A 23,377-nucleotide genomic window follows, 5' to 3' on the forward strand; every position below is an offset into this window, starting at 1 on the left:
TTGGCCAGTCCATCACGTTTATCCTCAGCTTCTTTAGCAAGGCAGTGGTCGTCTTGGAGGTGTGTTTGGAGTCGTTATCATGTTGGAATACTGCCCTGCGGCCCAGTCTCCGAAGGGAGGGGATCATGCTCTGCTTCAGTATGTCACAGTACATGTTGGCATTCATGGTTTCCACAATGAATTGTAGCTCCCCAGTGCCGACAGCACTCATGCAGGCCCAGACCATGACACTCCCACCACCATGCTTGACTGTAGGTAAGACACACTTGTCTTTGTACTCCTCACCTGGTTGCCGCCACACATGCTTGACAACATCTGAACCAAATAAGTTTATTTTGGTCTCATCGGACCACAGGACATGGTTCCCGTAATCCATGTCCTTAGTCTGCTTGTCTTCAGCAAGCTGTTTGCAGGCTTTCTTGTGCATCATCTTTAGAAGTGGCTTTCTTCTAGGATGACAGTCATGCAGACCAATTTGATGCAGTGTGCGGCATGTGGTCTGAGCACTGAAAGGCTGACCCCCACCCCTTCAACCTCTGCAGCAATGCTGGCAGCACTCATACGTCTATTTCACAAAGACAACCTCTAGATATGACGCTGAGCATCTGCACTCAACTTCCTTGGTCGACCATGGCGAGGCCTGTTCTGAGTGGAACCTGCCCTCTGAAACCGCTGTATAATCTTGCCCACCGTGCTGCAGCTCAGTTTCAGGGTCTTGGCAATCTTCTTATACCCTAGGCCATCTTTATTTAGAGCAACAATTCTGTTTTTCAGATCCTCAGAGAGTTATTTGCCATGAGGTGCCATGTTGAACTTCCAGTGACCAGTATGAGAGAGTGTGAGAGTGATAACACCAAATTTAACACACCTGCTCCCCATTCACACCTGAGACATTGTAACACTAATGAGTCACATGACAATTTGGACATTTCCACTTAGGGGTGTACTCACTTTTGTTACCAACGGTTTAGACATTAATGGCTGTGTGTTGATTTATTTTGAGGGGACGGCAAATTTACACTGTTATATAGGCTGTACACTCACTACTTTACATTGTAGCAAAGTGTCATTTCTGCAGTGTTGTCACATGAAAAGATATAATAAAATATTTACAAAAATGTGAGGGGGTGTACTAACTTTTGTTGTATACTGTTTGTGTACGTGTGTATAATATATATATATATATATATATATATATATATGTGTGTGTGTGTGTGTGTGTGTGTGTATATATATATATATATATATATATATATACTGTGTGCTTTTACATGTTATCATCTACTTATATATATGTGTGTGTGTTTAAATATACACATATAAATACATATGTACACACATATATATACACATACATTTACATATTTAGATATGCATATATGTATCTCTATGTTAAAGCCCTTTGCATACTTTTTTTCCCATAACTTTTTTGTGCTATATTTTATTTTAGTAATTTGTATTAGATAGTGTTAATGAGTGTAACAAGCATTAACTTGAGATCGCCTTTATTTACAACTTGTTATACGAGCGATACATCTGATGAGCGCAAACAGACGCAATAACCCCTTTTTTTTAAAAAAAACATTTAGCTACGGTCCTGCTCAGGAGTAGAAACAGATTGCATCTTGTGAATAGAACATACAGTAGTTGATAGGATCATCAGGAGCATATGCATGTTTCCTGGTCAAGACACGCCGTATATTGCAGCTCTGAGTGGGACTTTAACTGTGTGTTTAACCCATTCGCAAGCAGCACTAATGTGTAATTACATTGTATTTTTCCTTTAAAATGGACATTGTGCATGGTGAACAAGTGCAATAAATAAAATGCTCATATTAAGTAGAGCCTTTTCATTGCATTTTTGCTTGCACATAACAGTCGGCTAGATTACGAGTTTTTAGTTTTGAGCTGTGCGGTGCTAATGAGCAGTTTTGTCTCACCACTCACTTACATGCAGCGCTGGTATTACAAGTTTTTACAAACCCAGCGTTAAAAAGCAAGAAGTGAGCGTTGACCAAAATTTTGCTCCTTAACACACTCCAATACCAGCGCTCCTTAAGTCAGCGGTGAGCTGGTCGTACGTGCTCGTGCACGATTTCCCCTCAGGAATCAACAAGGAGAGCCGGCTGAGAAAAAGTCTAACACCTACAAAAAAGTTGCATAAAACGCAGCCCCATTGATTCCTATGGGGAAATAAAATGTATGTCTAAACACCCCTAATCATACACTTATTAACCCCTAATCTGCCTCCCCGACACCTACATTATTCTTATTAACTCCTAATCTGCCGCTCCGGACATTGCCGCCACCTACATTATACTTATGAACCCCTAATCTGCTGCCCCCAGCATCGCTGACAACTACATTATATTTATTAACCTCTAATCTGCCTCCCCAATGTCGTCGCAACCTACCTACACTTATTAACCCCTAATCTGATGCCCCCAACATCGCCGTCACTATAATAAACATATTAACCCCTAAACTGCGGCACTCCTACCTCGCAAACATTATTTAAATATTCATTAAATATAAGGTGACCGCACCAACCAAATATGACAAATGCTCAGGCACGGGATAGAGTCGGTCCTCAACTCAATAATAATAAATAATCCCAGCCAATGAGACTTTGAAAACAAATTATTTATTTTGATATAATTGTAATGTTTTCAAGGCAATATATCATATATCAGTCTCAGGAGAGATAAAAAGACCCGCTAGCTCACATCCACACAAACCCCATCCACCAAACACATCCGTACCACATACAGGATGAATAGCCTATATACAAAAAGAAAAATAATCGTATAGAAAAAAGAATTATAATTCCCACCCCTAGGCGTCCCCAGGGAGTGAGAAAGGACAGTATCACCTGAATCACTTAATAATCAAAACAAATTTTTAATTGGTATTGCAACCATAGATGTAATATAAGTCCTCTGTATAGTCCAGAAATAAGAAACAGTAATCAGATTATTTGTATCCAAGGTAAATTATAAAGTTGTGATGTTATGTCAAGCAACATTCTCCTCTGTATGTTTCCCCATATGAAGTACCCGGTTCTCCTCTGGAAAATCAGTAGATTTAACAGCAGTCCATATAACTTAAATGTAGAAATGTATGTGCAAACCGGTCTCACTCCGGGATAACATAAAATTATGTATCAGTCCATATTTCCTAAGGACAAACTGAAGACTTGAAAAAACTTAAAAAATATAAGCTGTTTGCCACTCTGTGAAGTGAATCTCACAATGTCCTATTGTATTGAATTGCTGCAAAAGCAGTGCTTGGCAAGGTATACCGCTAATCCAACTTCACACTCTCTTATTGAACCTTCACTCATGGAATATTGCTAAAACCCAGCATATAAGGTCCCCACAGGTTATTGCTTCTAGCCGGCTTGATGTTGCAACCATCAGTTACAGAATGCAGTAAGTGTCGATATTACTCTTTCCAATATGAGCAAAAGCAAACAAACAGGTGTGGTGTTACCTTTCTCAGTAAACACCGGTATAGTTAATATTACCGTGAGACTCGTCACCGAAGAAACCTTCAGTGTGGAAATGGACCGCATCCCATCTCGCTACCTTCTCCTTAAGCACGCTTCATGTGGACGGCAGACAGAGTGGCTTCAGCACAACAGGTAAGCTTAGGTGATAGCGTCCTTACTGGTTCCGACGCGCGTTTCGGGGACTCCGCCCCTTTGTCAAGGAATATCCAGGTGCTGGGGAGGGTGTAGCATTTAAACTGGTGAAACTACAAATCTATTGGATAGCCCAAACACACCCTCCATACATCACTACATATGTACTGCATATATTCATACTGACGTGGACACCGGATATGAATAAACCTCACGAATAGTGCCAATAATATTCGGATTAAACCAAAAATCACAAATGTAGCAAAAAATTCTTATAATCCTGACAAAGCATGCTCTATTAGAAAAGAAGAAATAAAAAGAATTGCAATATATGAAAACAAATACGAATAAAAAAATATTTTTTTGCTAGCACGCTACCCATAGTGTATCCTATGTCTCTCTATAGCCATAGGGCGCTATTATATGTATGTGTATATGCCTCCTTATGTATGCAGATTTATGCCATAAGAGTCCCGTGTAAGAAAACAAGGCTTATATAAAATGACTTTACGAATATATCTGTAGGGCGCTACTATATATATATATGTACATGCCTCCTTAAAGGTGAAAGAAGTTTATAATGTAAAAAACCATTGGCTTCATGAGAAATCATACATCTCTGCACCTCTATAATTAAAGGGGCCTAAATAGTATTCAAATAAATTTGAAATGTTGAAAATATCACGATCCAATTGTACATACAAGAAGCTACCCAGAAGCAATTCCCTCTTGTGAATGTGTTGCAACCAATGCTAGACTTTGCTGCGAATCCCTTGATCGTTAAAAACTAAACAAATGCTACCATCTATATAAATAAACCTTATTAGACAATGAACCCTCATTTAATGTTTGCTACCGAATGCAGTATATGAGTATGTTAAATCATGCGTTACTCAATGTTGTGAATACATAGGATGTTATAGTTAAAGACAAGATTAATACTACCCCTATTAGACAATGAACCACTATTCATTGTTTGCTGGAAAATATTATATCATATAGACAACGGAAGGATAATCTAAGCCATTGTATCTTTAATCCACTTGTCAATACAAAAATCCTTAATCCGAACTTCTAAAAATATAAAGATTAGGGGAAGAAAAAGGAGTTCTTCTCATCCTCGATCCATTCAACAGCGGGTCTTTTTATCTCTCCTGAGACTGATATATCATATATTGCCTTGAAAACATTACAATTATATCAAAATAAATAATTTGTTTTCAAAGTCTCATTGGCTGGGATTATTTATTAATTATTTAAATATTATTAACCCCTAATCTGCTGTCCCTAACATCGCCGCCACCTACCTACATTTATTAGCCCCCTAATCTGCCGCCCCAAAGTCGCCACCACTATACTAAATGTATTAACCCCTAAACCTAACACCCCCTAACTTAAATATAATTAAAATAAATCTAATTAAAAATTACTATCATTAACTAAATTATTCCTATTTAAAACTAAATACTTACCCATAAAATAAACCCTAAGCTAGCTACAATATAACTAATAGTTACATTGTAGCTAGCTTTAGGGTTTATTTTTATTTTACAGGTAAGTTTGTATTTATTTTAACTAGGTAGAATAGTTATTAAATAGTTATTAACTATTTAATAACTACCTAACTAAAATAAATACAAAAGTACCTGTAAAATAAAACCTACAACAAACAACCCCCCCAACAGTAAAACCCACCACCCACACAACCAACCCCCCAAATAAAATACTATCTAAAAAAACCTAAGCTCCCCATTGCCCTGAAAAGGGCATTTGGATGGGCATTGCCCTTAAAAGTGCAGTTAGCTCTTTTGCGGCCCAAACCCTAACCTAAAAATAAAACCCACCCAATACACCCTTAAAAAAACCTAACACTAACCCCCTGAAGATCGACTTACAGTTCTGAAGACCGGACATCCATCCTCAAGGAAGCGGCAGAAGTCTTCATCCAACCGGGCCGAAGTCCTCAACGAAGCCGGGAGAAGTCTTCATCCAAGCCGGGCGAGGTGGTCCTCCAGATGGGCAGAAGTCTTCATCCAGACGGCATCTTCTATCTTTATCCATCCCACGCGGAGCGTCTCCATCTTTAAGACATCCGACGTGGAGCATCCTCTTCTTCCAACGAATGAAGGTTCCTTTAAGTGACGTCATCCAAGATGGCCTCCCTTAGATTCCGATCGGCTCATAGAATTCTATCAGCCAATCGGAATTAAGGTAGAAAAAATCCTATTGGCTGATGCAATCAGCCAATAGGCTTGAGCTTGCATTCTATTGGCTGTTCCAATCAGCCAATAGAATGCGAGCTCAATCCTATTGGCTGATTGGATCAGCCAGTAGGATTGAACTTCAATCCTATTGGCTGATTGCATCAGCCAATAGGATTTTTTCTACCTTAATTCTGATTGGCTGATAGGAACCTTCATTCATCGGGTAGTCGTCGGATGAAGAGGATGCTCCGCGTCGGATGTCTTGAAGATGGAGCCGCTCCGCGTCGGATGGATACAGATAGAAGATGCCGTCTGGAGGACCACTTCGCCCCGGCTTGGATGAAGACTTCTGCCGCTGCTTTGAGGATGGATGTCCGGTCTTCAGAACTGTAAGTCGATCTTCAGGAGGTTAGTGTTGGGTTTTTTAAGGGTGTATTGGGTGGGTTTTATTTTTATGTTAGGGTTTGGGCCGCAAAAGAGCTAACTGCCCTTTTAAGGGCAATGCCCATCCAAATGCCCTTTTCAGGGCAATGGTTAGCTTTGGTTTTTTTAGATAGTATTTTATTTGGGGGGTTGGTTGTGTGGGTGGTGGGTTTTACTGTTGGGGGGGTTGTTTGTATTTTTTTTTACAGTTAAAAGAATTGATTACTTTGGGGCAATGCCCCACAAAAGGCCCTTTTAAGGGCTATTGGTAGTTTAGTTTAGGCTAGGTTTTTTATTTTTTATTTTGGGGGGGCTTTTTTTTATTTTGATAGGGCTATTAGATTAGGTGCAATTAGTTTAAATATCTTGTAATTTGTTTATTATTTTCTGTAATTTAGTGTTTGTTTTTTGTACTTTAGCTAATTGTATTTCATTTATTTAATTGTTGTTAATTTAGTTAAGTTATTTAATTATAGTGTAGTGTTAGGTGTTATTGTAACTTAGGTTAGGTTTTATTTTACAGGTACTTTTGTATTTATTTTAGCTAGGTAATTATTAAATAGTATAAAAAGAAATTCCTGAGGAGGAAAAAACTTAAGAGGATGCGCTTGGAACACAGGTTATCAAAGTGGGACCTAACACTTTATGATTGGGTTTGTACCCGTATGCATAAATAAAAAAATATTTGTTATAAACAGCACAGTGTTTGGTATGTGTGAAAAATTTATAATAATGACGAAAATAAATTGTGTGTAAAACAAGTGCTCAGGACAATTTGTGTATAATATTAGTGATACATTGAAATAATCAGATATCACAGATAAACAATGATATTTGTGGCGATTAGTAAAATATATAAAAAAAGTACTTATCAATGTCCCAAAAATTGCTGTGATGTAAAAAATAAGTGTCCAATCCTAATATGTGAACGGTGATGTGTTCAGGTGTTTGGCGTGCTCCTCTTGTGTCCCGCGGTGCGATGGGTCAGGGTGTCTAGAATGGAAGATAAACAAGGGGCGCCAACATAGTGTGAATCGTTCAAACAACAAATATAAAAGTGATGTGCAAAAAACTACTCACAAGGACAGTGGCACCTTAAATGAATAAGGTGCGATAAAGCAGGCTGACATTCAAATTCCAGCAGTCAGTACGCTGGAGGTCTCACCCAGAGGACCTGTGGAATCCAGATAGGCGTCTAGAAAGTAGCACCCACGTTTTTTAGGGCCAATGGCCGGACCAGGTGAGCTGCAAGCTGATAGGTGTTCTCCTGCTGCACTCACGCCACCGAGACTTTTCTCCAAAAACGACAGTGTCAGTGTATGAAAGGTTCCGTGGTAAAAGTCCTGTTTCAAAAACAAGTGGATCGTGGAAAGAAGCAAAAATACCGGGTCGTGGTATAAAACAAACAGTATTTATTTTGCAACGCGTTTCTCAGTCTATTCCAGACCGTTTCATCAGGCGGTCTGGAATAGACTGAGAAACGCGTTGCAAAATAAATAGGTGTCGGCGATGTTGGGGGCAGCAGATTAGGGGTTCATAAATATAATGTAGGTGGCGGCGGTGTCCGGAGCGGTAGATTAGGGGTTAAAAGTTTTATTTTAGTGTTTGCGATGCGGGAGGGCCTCTGTTTAGGGGTTAAGAGGTAGTTTATGGGTGTTAGTGTACTTTTTAGCACTTTAGTTATGAGTTTTATGTTACGGCGTTGTACCATAAAACTCATAACTACTGACTTTTAAATGCATTAAGACTCTTGACGGGGTAGGGTGTACCGCTCACTTTTTGGCATCCCAGGACAGACTTGTAATACCGGCGCTATGGTAGTCCCATAGAAAAAAGACTTTACAAAATTTACGTAAGTCGTTTTGCGGTAAGGCCAAAGAAGTGTACGGTACACCTATACCTGCAAGACTCGTAATAGCAGCGATCGTAAAAAAGCAGCATTAGGACCTCTTACCGCTGCTTTTTTACCTTAATGCACAACTCGTAATCTAGCCGAGTGTGTTTAACTCCTACAAATGATTTTTATTATATACCATTACTAGGGTTGCCAGCTGTCCTTCAGAAAAAATAGTGGACAACCTGTAGGTAACTGGACGCGGTTGGTAGGTGCGGTCAAACAATAGACCAATTAAATGGTCTTCCTTAAACCCGCACCCTTTACCCAACTATGTATATTTTCACAACTGAACAGTCATTATATCCCCTTTGGCTGCCTGTAACCTACAAATAAATGTGTTATTCTGTTTGGCTGCATTGACACACAGCAGTGATATGACCTCTCTTGACAGCCAGGAGTACACCTAGAACAGTAATTAAACACCCCAAGACTGTCAGTAACATAAAATGGTGTTGTTTTTACTGACATTTGCTGCCAGTAACATATTTAGTGGTGCATGCACAATAGAACTTCTTTTAGGGCCATAAGTGTATTGTATAGAGGCAATAGGGGCCTTTTAAATTTAGCTGCCACTCGGGGCATTTAAGAGTCCAGTATTTTTTCTTAGATCTTACTGGATAGCCTGCAAAAATACCGGACTGTCCGGTTGAATACTGAACAACCCTACCTATTACTAGTTTATTTGCAAGTTATGCTTCATTGCCTAGATGGATTTTCACTATATTAACCTTATGCTGAGTGTGAACTCTGACTTTTTTATTTGGAATGAAGGAAAATATACTAAAAGCTTTGTTTTCTTATTTATGTGAGCGAATAAAGCAACTCAATTCTCCAGCTAGCACTTAGTTTGCCAGCTCTCTGGGGAGCAGGGCCTTCTAGCAATTGTAACTAAGTCTGTCTTCCCTCTCGTGTCTGTACTGGATCACTGTGCAGCACTTTGGAATTTGTTGGCATGTTAAAAATAAAGATAATAATAATGTTCTGCAAGTGAAATTGATGCTTTCATGGAATTCGGTAATTAACTATTGGCCAGAAATGCTTCGTTTTGTGCTGGTTTTACTATAAAGCTTTTCAGGGAGATTCCTTTCTATTCTTCTTAGTTTCAAGTAATAACTTACTTGCTTGTTTTATAGTTACTGTAACAGTAGTTAGCAGTAGGGATGGGGTAAATGGAAGAAGGAGCGTGTACGCATTTTTGTTTGTTCTGTTTTCACAACTGTAAACAGATTACAATAAAAAAACGCAAATAGTGAATCTAGGCCTTAAAGGGACATAAAGTGTAAAAAGAAAATGCTCTAAAATGTTAGAGCATTTTATTATTGCACCATGTGTTTAATTATTTTGTTAAAGTCCGCTCTAGAGTGCGGACTTTAACAAATGTGCTACTGGAAGCTAGCAGAATACATTTGGTGAGATAATATACAGTTGTGCTCATAAGTTTACATACCCTGGCAGAATTTATGATTTCTTGGCCATTTTTCAGAGAATATGAATAACACAAAAACTTTTCTTTCACTCATTGTTAGTGTTTGGCTGAAGCCATTTATTATCAATCAACTGTGGTTACTCTTTTTAAATCATACTGACAACAAAAACTACCCAAATGACCCTGATCAAAAGTTTACATACCCTGGTGATTTTAGCCTGATAACATGCACACAAGTTGACACAAAGGGGTTTGAATGGCTATTAAAGGTAACCATCCTCACCTGTGATCTGTTTGCTTGTAATTAGTGTGTGTGTATTAAAGGTAAATGAGTTTCTGGACTCCTGACAGACCCTTGCATCTTTCATCCAGTGCTGCACTGACGATTCTGGATTCTGAGTCATGGGGAAAGAAAAAGAATTGTCAAAGGATCTATGAGAAAAAGGTAGTTGAACTGTATAAAACAGGAAAGGGATATAAAAAGGAATTGAGAATGCAAATCAGTAGTGTTCAAACTCTAATCAAGAAGTGGAAAATGAGGCGTTCTGTTTGATAACATACTGCATTCATCTTGCCATCAATTCTGACCAAATTTCTTGTGCCTTTGTAGCTCACACATCCCTAAAACATAAGCGATCCACCTCTGTGTTTCACAGTAGGAATGGTGTACCTTTCATCATAGGCCTTGTTGACTCCTCTCCAAATGTAGCATTTATGGTTGTGGCCAAAAAGCAAAATTTTGGTCTTATCAGTCCAAATTACTTTGTGCCAGAAGGTTTGAGGCTTGTCTCCATGCTGTTTGGCGTATTATAAGCGGGATACTTTGTTTCATTTGCGTAGTAATGGCTTTCTTGTGGGGACTCGACCATGCAGCCCATCTTTCTTCAAGTGCCTCCTTATTGTGCATCTTGAAACAGCCATACCACATGTCCTGTATTTCACCTGAAGTTATTTGTGGGTTTGTCTTTGCATCCCAAACAATTTTCCCGGCAGTTGTGGATGAAATTTTAGTTGGTCTAGCTGACTGTGGTATGGTTTCAACAGAACCCCTCATTTTCCACTTCTTTATTAGAGTTTGAACACTGCTGATTTGCATTCTCAATTCCTTGGATATCTTTTTATATCCCTTTCCTGTTTTATACAGTTCAACTACCTTTTCCGGCAGATCCTTTGACAATTCTTTTGCTTTCCCCATGACTAAGAATCCAGAATTGTCAGTGCAGCACTGGATGAAAGATGCAAGGGTCTGTCAGGAGTCCAGAAACTCATTGACCTTTTATTCACACACACTAATTACAAGCAAACAGATCACAGGTGAGGATGGTTACCTTTAATAGCCATTCAAACCACTTTGTGTCAACTTGTGTGCATGTTATCAGGCCAAAATCACCAGGGTATGTAAACTTTTGATCAGGGTCATTTGGGTAGTTTATGTTGTCATTATGATTTAAAAAGAGTAAACACAGTTAATTGATAATAAATGGCTTCAGCTTAACACTAACCATGAGTGAAAGAAATTATTTTGTGTTATCATTCATATTCTCTGAAAAATGGCCAAGAAATCATAAATTCTGCCAGGGTATGTAAACTTATGAGTACAACTGTATATAGCCACTAGACGTGTGCATTTATTAGTTGCAAATGCAAATTCGTAAGGAAAAATGGATATTCGTTACATTTTCACGAGACTAATATCTAAATGAATGAACCAATTAAATTTAAAGAAAAAAAAAATACCTACAAAATTCTTTAGTATCCATTTGTCTTCCTTACATTACCATTAAGGGTAAATACCTCTAGCACACTGGAGACACGCGCTAATCCTTCTTCTTAGTGCCCCGTGCAGTGCTAAAAGGTTTAGCATGGCGGATCCCAGAGCCGGTCCTTTAATGCAGACCCTGGGATCTGTCACCTAAGCCTCCTATTAGCTCGGCCCAGTGATCTGAAAATAATTGGGGTTAGTGTGGCTCTCCAGAGCTAAAGGTAAGTATAATGCCACAGGTAAACTTTTTCACCTGTAGAAAAGAAACATTCACATTCGTTTAATGAAAACAAATGTAAATGTTCCACAAATATTCAGTAAAACTACTAAACTAATATTGAATAGTGCCGCAGAAAAACATTTTTTGAAACAAATTTCCCTGAATATTCGTTATGAAAGATTCAGATGAACTGAATTTTTTGGCACTGCACAAGTCTTATAGCCACAATCACCAGCTTGCTCCCAGTAGTGCATTGCTGCTTTAGTATATATATATATATATATATATATATATATATATATATATATATATATATATATATATATATATATATACTTTCCAACAAAGAAGATCAAGAGAAAAAAGTAAATTTGATAATAGAAGTTAATTTAAAACCTAAAATTGCATGCTCTCTGAGAATCATGACAGTTACATTTTGAGTTTCATGTCCCTTTAATGTATCAGAACCATAGTTTAAATGGACAACACCAGAATTTTTGTTGTTTAAAAAGATAGATAATCCCTTTATTACCCATTCCCTAGTTTTGCATAACCAGCACAGTTATATTAAAATACTTTTTACTTCTGTGATTATCTTGTATCTAAGCCTCTGCAAACTGCCCCCTTATTTCAGTTCTTTTGAAAGACTTGTGTTTTAGCCAATCTGTGCTGACTTCTAGATAACTCCACATATGTAAGCTCTTTATTATCTATATGACACACATGAATTAACGCCCTTTAGTGGTAAAAAAACTGTCAAAATGCATTCAGATTAGAGGCGGCCTGCAAGGTCTAAGAAATTAACATATGAGCCTACCTAGGTTTAGCTTTTAACTAAGAATACCAAGGGAACAAAGCAGAATTGGTGATAAAAGTAAATTAGAAAATTGTTTAAAATTGCATGCGCTCTTTAAGTCATGAAAGTTTATTTTGGACTTGACTGATATTTTCTGTTTCCTCTGTAAGAACAAGATATTTTTTTTCTTATCTGTTGTAACTAAAACTATGTTTGCAAGACGAAAACTGTTTTTTAATTTATACTTTATCAATACTGTATATTTTACTTTTTTTTTGTAGACAGCTGAGGGAAATTCTCCATGAATGTACGTCACAATGATGATGACCGACCAAATCCCGTTGGAACTACCACCCTTGCTGAATGGGGAGGTGGCTATGATGCCTCATATAGTGAATGGGGATGGATCACAACAGGTGGGTTGGTAAAATAGAGTTCCATGGATACTACTTTAATATACATACATTCAAATTGTAAAGTGAGAAAGAATAACAACCGCAATTAGATTGTTATTAAGAAAGACAGGGATTTCAGCACAGCCTTTTTTTTAAAAAAAAGAAAAATGCTAGGCAAATGCAAAGCGGTATGTGAGTTCAACTACATTCAACTACAGACTGACAGAGCATATAGCAAGCTGATATTCTTAAATAAATAACACATGAACCAAAATAAGTAAAAGAAGCACAGATAGGCGTTATGCTTGAAACAGTTATTACTGACAAAATTTATTAGGTATTTATAATAATCAAAAAAGTTTGCTGAAGCCTAAAACTGAAAAGGTAAAGGACTGACAACACCTCCACTAGAGGGTGGTTATGTACTGAACGTAAAATCTGCCACCATAGTAATCCTTGAGGATCTATGTCGGTACCTAAAATCTGTGTTAATGACCTAAACCAAGCGGCATAATACAATAATACAATAAACCAGCTGAGATATACGTAATGAAGCTAATATGTAGCTTAGAGTATTGTGCACAATACATAAATTAGCCAATAATTCAATGGTTATCCCCAAATTCAATATTTATCATAATGGGGAACAGTATAGACTGTGGGGGATGAAGAAACAACTCCAGTAACAGCGGGCACCACCAATATAGTAAAAGGTTTCTGGTGTCATGTGAATAAATTCTGGATCTATGTTTGTTACCCCCAGTAGAACAGTCTAACTGAATGCCAGTAGATTGGTTTTAAACAGACATATCCTCACACATATTCTTGTATACAGGTATAAGGTTCGACAAAAAGGACTATGGGGATGAGTAAAACAACTCCAGTATTCAGCGGACACCACCAATATGGTTAAAGGTATCAGGTGTCATGAATGTTCAAGTGTCTGGATCTATGTTAAACAGCCCCAAAAACGAGTCAATTTGTCTTTACAGAATTAAATTGTGCAGATAACATAATAACAATGTCATTTAGGTTCTATCAAACACAGAAAACAAATAAATGGTTGCACACAAGTGGTTGTTGCAGTGGTGTATATAACACCCATAGATAGTCTTTGATATATCCAGTATATACAGTGCTGTCTTTAAATGTAGTACATCAAGGACACCATCAGGAATCCAGGTATAACAACGGACTGGCTTATCAAAGTTTATAAGGTTACAGTGTCAACTTGTTATACAACCGTAATTTCCTTGCAGCAAGCAGACTTCCCAAGTCTGTGATTAGGCAGGCTGGATCAGCATTATTAGGTTCACCTCCGAACCGATATTAGACAGCGTGGACGCTACCGCGAACTTTCTTTCAAGCATAGCCACCTCCACTTTCTACGTCACTGCCGATGCGCGTTTCACCCCCCACGTGACCGCCAGTGATCACACGGGTTTCCTCAGGGCAAAGCGGATACTGAGTCTAGAATCAGCCGCATTTTAAACTTTCAATTCCGCTGCTCATTGGAAGAGTCAAAGCCAAGTAGTCACCAATTAGAGTCCTTAGGCGAGACACAGCCCAAGTGTGTACATAAAAGAGGAATAGGTGAAAATTTATCGTAAACATTATTATAAATAGTTAACCTTAAAAACGCCTTAAGTACATGATTCGAAAGATAGATAAGTAAGTAAAAATAAAATAAAAATAAAATAACAGATAAATTAGATATACTTAATCAGTATAATGTAAAAGTAACTTTTTTGAATATGACATGTACCCGGCATTAAGTTATTTGTTTATCAATAACCCAGATTAATCTATATATTGGTTCATGTGTGTCAAAATCGCATATAAACCTTTTTAAATTGTTTCTAACACCTGCAAAAAAGCAGCGTAAAACTCAGTAACACAGCCCCATTGATTCATAAGGGGAAATAAAATTTCACCCTAACATGAACCCTGAGTCTAAACACCCCTAATCTTACATTTATTAACCCCTAATATGCCGCCCCCGACATTGCCGACACCTACATTATACTTATTAACCCCTAATCTGCTGCCCCCAACATCGCTGACACCTACATTATACTTATTAACCCCTAATCTGCTGCCCCAACATCTCCGACACGTACATTATATTTATTAATCCCTAATCTGCCGCCCCCAACGTCGCCGCCACTAATCTAAATGCATTAACCCCTAAACCTAAGTATAACCCTAACCCCCCTAACTTAAATATAATTTAAATAAATCTAAATAAAATTCATATCATTAACTAAATTATTGCTATTTAAAAACTAAATACTTACCTGTAAAAAAAACCCTAAAATAGCTACAATATAACTAATAGTTACATTGTAGCTATCTTAGGGTTTATTTTTATTTTACAGGCAAGTTCACATTTATTTTAACTAGGTAGAATAGTTACTAAATAGTTATTAACTATTTAATAAACTACCTAGCTAAAATAAAGACAAATTGACCTGTAAAATAAAACCTAACCTAAGTTACACTAACACCTAACACTACACTATAATTAAATTATTTCCCTAAATGAAATGCAATAAATACAATTAAATTAAATTATCTAAAGTACAAAAAAAAATACTAAATTACAGAAAATAATAAACAAATTACAAGATTTTTAAACTAATTACACCTAAACTAATCCCCCTAGCAAAATAAAAAAGCCCCCCCAAAATAAAAAAAAAGCCCTACCCTACACTAAATTACAAATAGCCCTTAAAACAACCCCCCCAACATTAAAACCCACCACCCACACAACCAACCCTACTCTAAAACCCACCCAATTCCCCCTTAAAAAAACCTAACACTAACCCTTTGAAGATCACCTTACCGGGAGAAGTCTTCATCCAACCGGGCCGAAGTCCTCAACGAAGCCAGGAGAAGTCTTCATCCAAGCCGGGCGAAGTGGTCCTCCAGACGGGCAGAAGTCTTCATCCAGACGGCATCTTCTATCTTCATCCATCCAGCGCGGAGCGGGTCCATCTTCAAGAAATCCGACGCGGAGCATCCTCTTCATCCGGTGTTAGTTTAAAAATCTTGTACTTAGTTTATTATTTTCTGTAATTTAGTGTTTGTTTTTTTATACTTTAGATAATTTAATTGTATTTAATTGTATTTAATTTAGGGAAATAATTTAATTATAGTGTAGTGTTAGGTGTTAGTGTAACTTAGTTTAGGTTTTATTTTACAGGTCAATTTGTCTTTATTTTAGCTAGGTAGTTAGTAAATAGTTAATAACTATTTAGTAACTATTCTACCTAGTTAAAATAAATACAAACTTGCCTGTAAATTAAAAATAAACCCTAAGCTAGCTACAATGTAAATATTAGTTATATTGTAGCTAGCTTAGGGTTTATTTTACAGGTAAGTATTTAGTTTTAAAAAGAAATAATTTAGTTAATGATAGTAATTTTTATTTAGATTTCTTTTAATTATATTTTAGTTAGGGGGGGTTAGGGTTAGACTTAGATTTAGGGTTAATAACTTTAGTATAGTGGCAGCGACGTTGGGGGCGGCAGATTAGGGGTTAATAAATGTAGGTAGGTGTCGGCGATGTTAGGAACGGCAGATTAGGGGTTAATAATATTTAACTAATGTTTGCGAGGCAGGAGTGTGGCGGTTTAGGGGTTAATATATTTATTATAGTGGCGGCGATGTCCAGTTCGGCAGATTAGGGGTTAAAAAAATTATTTTAGTGTTTGCAATGCGGGAGGGCCTTGGTTTAGGGGTTAATATGTAGTTTATGGGTGTTAGTGTACTTTTTAGCACTACAGTTAAGAGTTTTATGGCTTTGTAGTGTAAAACTCTTAACTACTGACTTTAAAATGCGGTACCAGTCTTGACAGGAGAGGGTCTACCGCTCACTTTTTGGCAGACTCGTAATACCGGCGCTATGCAAGTCCCATTGATAAAAAGAGGATACGCAATTTCCGTAAATGGTTTTGCGGTATTGCCAAGTCTGGCCAAAAAAGTGAGAGGTACACCTTTGCCTGCAAGACTCGTAATACCAGCGGGCGTTAAAAAGCAGCGTTAGAACCGGCCGACGCTGCTTTTTAAGCCTAACGCAAAACTCGTAATCTAGGTGAAAGTTACTGTACTCTGTGGCCTGAACTAAAATGTTTAAGCAATGGGAACATTAAAAGAATGCTATAATTTCCACCTCATATTATTTGTACTGGCCTAATCTCCTTTTGGCATTTCAAGTAAATTTAGAACCTGTAACTTGACTGTTCTTGGTATTTATTTGATGTGCTTTGTTCATTTCTTTTAAAGTTTTGCTGACTACAGATTTAAAATTGTTTTATAGTTGTTTGATTCCAAAATTTTAACATTTAATGGTATTAATTTCTGCTTTTATATCAGCAGAGAACTAGAACATTTTTTGTTATTCTGTTTGATCCTAATTTTCCTTGTGCCATATTGTGTTATTTAGTTAAATATTGTTTAATACATTTCATTCCTGTTAACTGATTCTTTTATTTGAAGCGCAAAAGTAATGACAAAGCACAAGTTTTTGTAGTAAAATAAAATATAGAATAAGAATTTAAGAGGTTCATCACAAGATATCATTTAATAATTAGTGTCATGTTAATGTCACAGTCATTGTTAATTTGTTTCACTTAAAGGTATAATAAAGTCAAAGTAAAACTTTCCTGGTTCAGATAGGGCATGCAATTTTAAAAAAAATTCAAATTTACTTCTGTTATCAAATTTGTTTTGTTCTTTTGGAATCCTTTGTTGAAAAGCATATACCTCTTGTCATTGGCTCACCTTATGTGTTGACCTAGCTCCTGGTAGTGTAATGCTGCTCATTCAACAAAGGATGCCAAGAAACAATTTCATAATAAAAGGAACGTTATTTCAAATTGTAATGCAACCCCATGCATATTTCAGTTTGGCCTATCTATACCTTTAAGTAGATTTCAACATTTCATTATCCCGCGTTCCCGGAAAATAGCAATTGCAAGAATTTGTGTGCTAAGCACAATTGCTCTGCTAATTTTATGTAGCTTATGCTTAAAATTACAACACACGCACACATAAAAATAGCTTATTGACTGGAGCCTGGATTATATTTATTTAGGCTCAGTAAACATCGGAGAAGTATAAAATCTGTGAGTTGGCATTTACTAAAAGCTTGCTTAAAATTCACACCTAAATTCATAGCCAGCACAGGGTTTTTTTGTTTTTGTTTTTTTCCATTTTCAAGTTCATAGCAAGGTTTCTCTTCAAATTCATAACTTTCATATTAGGCACTATTTTCTACTTAAATAAGTACACAATAATTTGGGTTGTAAAGGCTGCCGTTTGCTTTTATTGAACACACTTTAAATAACACGACTGTAACATTACCTAATTATATTTTGTGATTTGGATAAAACATACAACTTTAATCAACTTCCCAATTTACTTTTATCATCAAATTTGCTTAATTCTCTTGTTATCCTTGGCTGGAAGAACGCTGGCAACTAACTGAACACATCGTGTTATCCATTTACAAAGGACAAATGTGTGCAGGCACCAATCAGCAGCTAGCTCCCACTATTGTAGGATATGTGCATATTCTTTTTCAACAAGGGATACTAAGAGAACAAAGCACATTTGAAAATAGAAGTGAATTTAAAAGTGTCTTAAAATGACATGCTCTATACGAATCATGCAAGTTAAATTTTGACTTTCACTTAATGTCAAATGCTATCTATTGTATTTTAAAATAGGATTTGATGTACTAATGTTCAACTAAAAACAAAAACAACTGGGGACAGTAAACACTTGAGGTTTTAATATAAAAGGTTTAGTTATGCATAGTGAAACAAACTTTGTGATTTTATTTTATCCCTTTCTATGTAATTTAGCTCTGAAGGTGTTGGCTTTTCTAATTCTCAGTACTGGACAAGCACACACTTCTCAAGGCTAACTCCTTTACATAACTTTCTCTAAATTGGCTTTAACAGAGAAGAACTTCAGAACAATGGACTTTATACAAACAATATGACGGGGGTAACCTTGTTAACTGCAGATTGGTTCCTCCAAATGAGATACGTGGTGGGTGGAGTTCAGCTGTTTAAAAAAACAATTGCAGCAATTAAGATTTTAATCTGTTTTAAAAAATATTTAGACTTTACTGATTGCTATTCTATACCAAATAGTATGTTGTAATTACAAGGTGCTTACTTTCCCTTTAAGTAAGTTTTTAAAACTGAATAAACTATATTATATATATATATATATATATATATATATATATATATATATATATATATAATATATACAAAAAACTCTGTAATTAGCAAATATAGAGGCTTAATGTTGGGATAAATAACTAAAATAACTAGTACTAGACAATGGATTTGAGCTCTGAATGGAACAAACTAGCAGTTCAGCCACTATCTGAGTAGTGGTATCTGCACACTGTATTTAAATAAGCAAACAAAAGAGATGCAAACAAGTTTGGAAAACCATATTCTGCAAGTTGAGACAGCTGCGCATTAGGCCTCCCAACAGCTGCTTGAAGCGCTATGCAGAATGCACATTTAGAATTGAATGAGAAGATGGAAAAAAAAAATGATTGTGCCAACACGTATATTTGAAGCCAACATTTCAAATGAATACAGATTTTAAGTTGGAACTCAATAGATCACTATTATTAATAGTCCTTTTTCTGCCTGGCTGCAATGCAAGCAGTGAACTATTGAATTCTGACAACTTGAGTATATTTACTCTGATAAATGTTTAGCTGTTTCACTGTGAAACTTTTCTCACATACCCCAAAACCCTATTTTTATTGGAATTGTGAAAGGTAGCGTGTCCTGTCTCCAGATAGTTTTTTTTACTTATTTTAAAATTGAACCATATATTAGGGGCTGATACTATGTTTATAATATGTTTTTAAAGGGACATGACCCCCCCAAAAAAATAATAAAAAAAAATATTGTGATAAAGAATGCAATTTTAAACAACTTTCCAACTTGCTTTTATGATCAAATATGCTTTTTTCTCTTTGTACCTTTTTTGAAGGGCAGTAGTGTACTACTGGGCGCTAGCTGAACACATTGGAAGAGCCAATAACAAGGCATGTATGTGCAGCCACCAATTAGCAGCTATATCCCATGTCCCTTTCATTTAAAAGAATTCTGGTCACATATAGAGATTAACAATCTTGCCCCACATCACTAGATTAATATGTTTATTCCTAGTGATATTCTAGTTCTCATAGTACCCAATGATTACCACTCACTGTCCAGGAAGATAGGATTATGTCTACCATTACATTAAAGGTACATGAAAGTCTAAATAAAGCTTTCATGATTTAGAGAGTTTAAATAGAAAATACAAACTTTTTTAGTTTTACTTCTGTTATCAGATTTTAGTATTGTTTGTTGACGCTTATTCCATTTACATATGAGGATATCTAGACAAATTCAGCTCTTAAAGGCCCATTAAAGGGACAGTTTACTCAAAAATTTTCTCCCCTTTAATTTGTTCCCAATGATCTACTTTACCTGCTGGAGTGTATTAAATTGTTTACAAGTAGCTCCTTTACCCTTATATTGGCATTTGAAATTGTTGATTTAGCATGTGGTATCCCCACCTATTCTGAAAGTTTGTGGCCGCGCGTACCAGCTATAGATAAGCTTTGTAAACACAGCCAGCAGAAGAAATTACACTCACAGTCAGATATAGCAGAGATACGATAATACAATGTTGATTTTCCATTGTTCTCTCAAAGTTCTGGTGATTGTTTTAAGGACAGATATAAGATAAAGAAGCAGGTATATGTGCACAATGTGATACAGTAATGAGATCTGATTATACCTACAAGCTCAACCCATTTTATTAGGTTGTGGCTTCAAAACACAAAATAAGAGCTTTAATATACACAAATAAGCCTTAAAAAGCTAATTTTCATACATTTTTTACTCTGCAGTTGGTAAAAAAAGCAATTGTAAACACATTAAGGGAAAAACTATTTTACAGTATACTGTCCCTTTAAAGGCCCATTCTAGTGGACAACGCAATTGCAATAACACCGCGAGTGTTATGTTTTTTTCGCATTTGGGGTTGCACAGGTATTACAAGTTGCAAAATAACTTATTTTGCGTGCGCGTTAACCCGCGTAATCCGTAAAGCCAGGTCGCGTGCACGTTTACCACAGGGAAAGCCCCCCAATTTCACCAGCTGTCTTTCTGTTTGCAATAAAAGGTGAGCAGGCAGTCACATAGGAGTTCCTTTAGATGATATGCATAGCCTACCTGTACATATATGGTGGCAGGTTTTCCTGTAAAGCAACACTGTGGTGGACATCTTGGAACTCCTGCTGCCATATTGTAAAGGCAAATCCATACACTTAAAGGGACAGTCAAGTCCAAAAAAAACTTTCATTTTTCAAATATGGCATGTAATTTTAAACAACTTTCCAATTTACTTTTATCAACAATTTTGCTTTGTTCTCTTGGTATTCTAGTTGAAAGCAAAGCCCTTGAAGACCGCCTCTATTTTATTTACTTTTCACAGCAGGGGAGAGCAAGCTCATGTAGGCCATATAGATAGCATTGTGATCACGCTCGTGGCTAGTGGCAGACACTGCACTAATTGGCTAAAATGCAATTCAATAGATAATAACTAAAAGTCATGTGATTAGGGGCGGTCAGAAGTTGCTTAGATACAAGTTAGTCACAGAAGTAAAAGTGTATTAATATAACAGTATTGGTTTTGCAAAACTGGGGAATGGGTAATAAAGGGATTATCTATCTTTTTAAACAACAAAAATTCTGGTGTTGACTGTCCCTTTAAACTATGAGCCATGTTTGTAGGTGGACAGACAGATAGGACAAGACATGATGCTGGTAGAGTGATGTCACTACTGATTGCAGGGCCTAGATGGACCCCCTAGAGGTGAAGGCCCAGTCTCACTTGAGACCTCTGGACCCCTGTAGTTCCGTCCCTGATGTATGTATTACAGGCATTCATTCTTTTTTTGCATTGCAATGCCTTGATATACATATCACACTCTTAACATGGCTGCAACACCTCATGCAATCCATTGTTATAGCACATTGAGATTCCTAAATATAGTGAAGTGGATTTAAATGTATGTATAGCAATTTATAAAGTGTGTATCACTATAAAAACTTTTTGGGTTAGTTTTATAATTGAAGACTGGTACCATTAATAAAATAGGGAGTATGATAGAGGTTATGTTCACCAATAAGCTATGTGATGTGCAACATTTGCATATGGCAGTGTAATGTTGAATACACCCCCTGTAGGTTATTACCTCTCACAGATCATCCTGTGTCACCTAGAGCAAACAATCCAGAATGCAGCAGCACTGTGTATATAAAAGATTTATTCAAGCCACAAAATTACATACAACGTTTCGGACAACTGTCCTTAGTCATATACATGACTAAGGACAATTGTCCGAAACGTTGTATGTAATTTTGTGGCTTGAATAAAACTCTTATATACACAGTGCTGCTGCATTCTGGATTGTTTGCTATATTTATTTGGGTTTTGGTATAGACCCTAGCAGCTTGCATGGATTTACTTCACATAGTGCTGAACAACTACTGTGGTTTGGAACTCCTGTGTCACCTAGAACTACTTATGCTCAGCTAGACTGTTTGGCGACACCCTCAAATGAGTGCGTGTCCAGATTCCATAACTAAAAATCAGTGAACTGTGAGACTTTTGTTATCCAGATACCTTATTATTTACAATACACAACATGCTCAAAAAAATACAATACTACAGAATTACAGGCATTACAAGTTACATTGGATTTCATACACTTCTAAAAACACTCTTCTATTGACCTTGTGTGTGTATGGAACTTTTTGATTTCATGTAATATCCACTTTTAACACTATGTGTAGTATTTCGTCCTTTATTTTCTCTAGAATGTCTTAATGACTCTCTTGCTTTATTTTTAGACAGCGCATATGATATTTTCATTAAATGGAAATTCTAAAGACTCATTATAAATGTGTGTTCAATCAAATGTATTTTAGTATATATTAGGTAACGCTAGATTACACAGAATCAATAACATAAAAATGCATGTAGTGATACTACATAGTCTTTGATAATAAACTGTAATTCAGAAGAATTTGTGAATACACTTAAGAATATACTTAAAAGACTTTTAATAAAGAAATATATAAAAAAAAATAATGAGTTAAAGGGACACTCAAGTCAAAATTAAACGTTCATGATTCAGGTAGAGCATGTAATTTTAATCAACTTTCCCAATTACTCCCATCAACAAAATGTGCACAGTCTTTTTATATTTACAATTTTTGAGTCACCAGTTCCTACTTAGCATGTACAAAAATTGACAGAATATACGTATATGCATTTGTGATTGGCTGATGGCTGTCACATAATACAGGAGGAGTGGAAATAGACATAACTGAAATTTGCCAGAAAAAAATCTATTTCTCATTTGAAGTTCAGACTAAGTGATATTGCATTGTCTTTTTATTATGCATTTATTGATTATGCAAATCTACTGTATTTACTGGTCCTTTAACTAACTAGTACAAGGTGTGTTTTTTTTTTTAATATTTTTTATTGAGGCAAATAATAATACAG

The 23,377-nt window shown here is 36.4% G+C and overlaps 1 protein-coding gene across 1 annotated transcript in view; it reads left to right on the forward strand.

The window, feature by feature from the left end:
* Window positions 1–23,377, forward strand: part of FNDC3B (fibronectin type III domain containing 3B) — a 546,318-nt gene that overhangs the window by 106,955 nt on the left and 415,986 nt on the right. The window contains exon 2 of the mRNA XM_053710139.1: window positions 12,653–12,787. Coding sequence (XP_053566114.1) covers window positions 12,677–12,787 — 111 coding nt within the window. The 5' untranslated portion in view covers window positions 12,653–12,676. The remainder of the gene's footprint in view (window positions 1–12,652; window positions 12,788–23,377) is intronic.

The sequence above is a fragment of the Bombina bombina genome, chromosome 4, assembly GCF_027579735.1.
Source record: "Bombina bombina isolate aBomBom1 chromosome 4, aBomBom1.pri, whole genome shotgun sequence".
Classification (NCBI taxonomy): domain Eukaryota; kingdom Metazoa; phylum Chordata; class Amphibia; order Anura; family Bombinatoridae; genus Bombina; species Bombina bombina.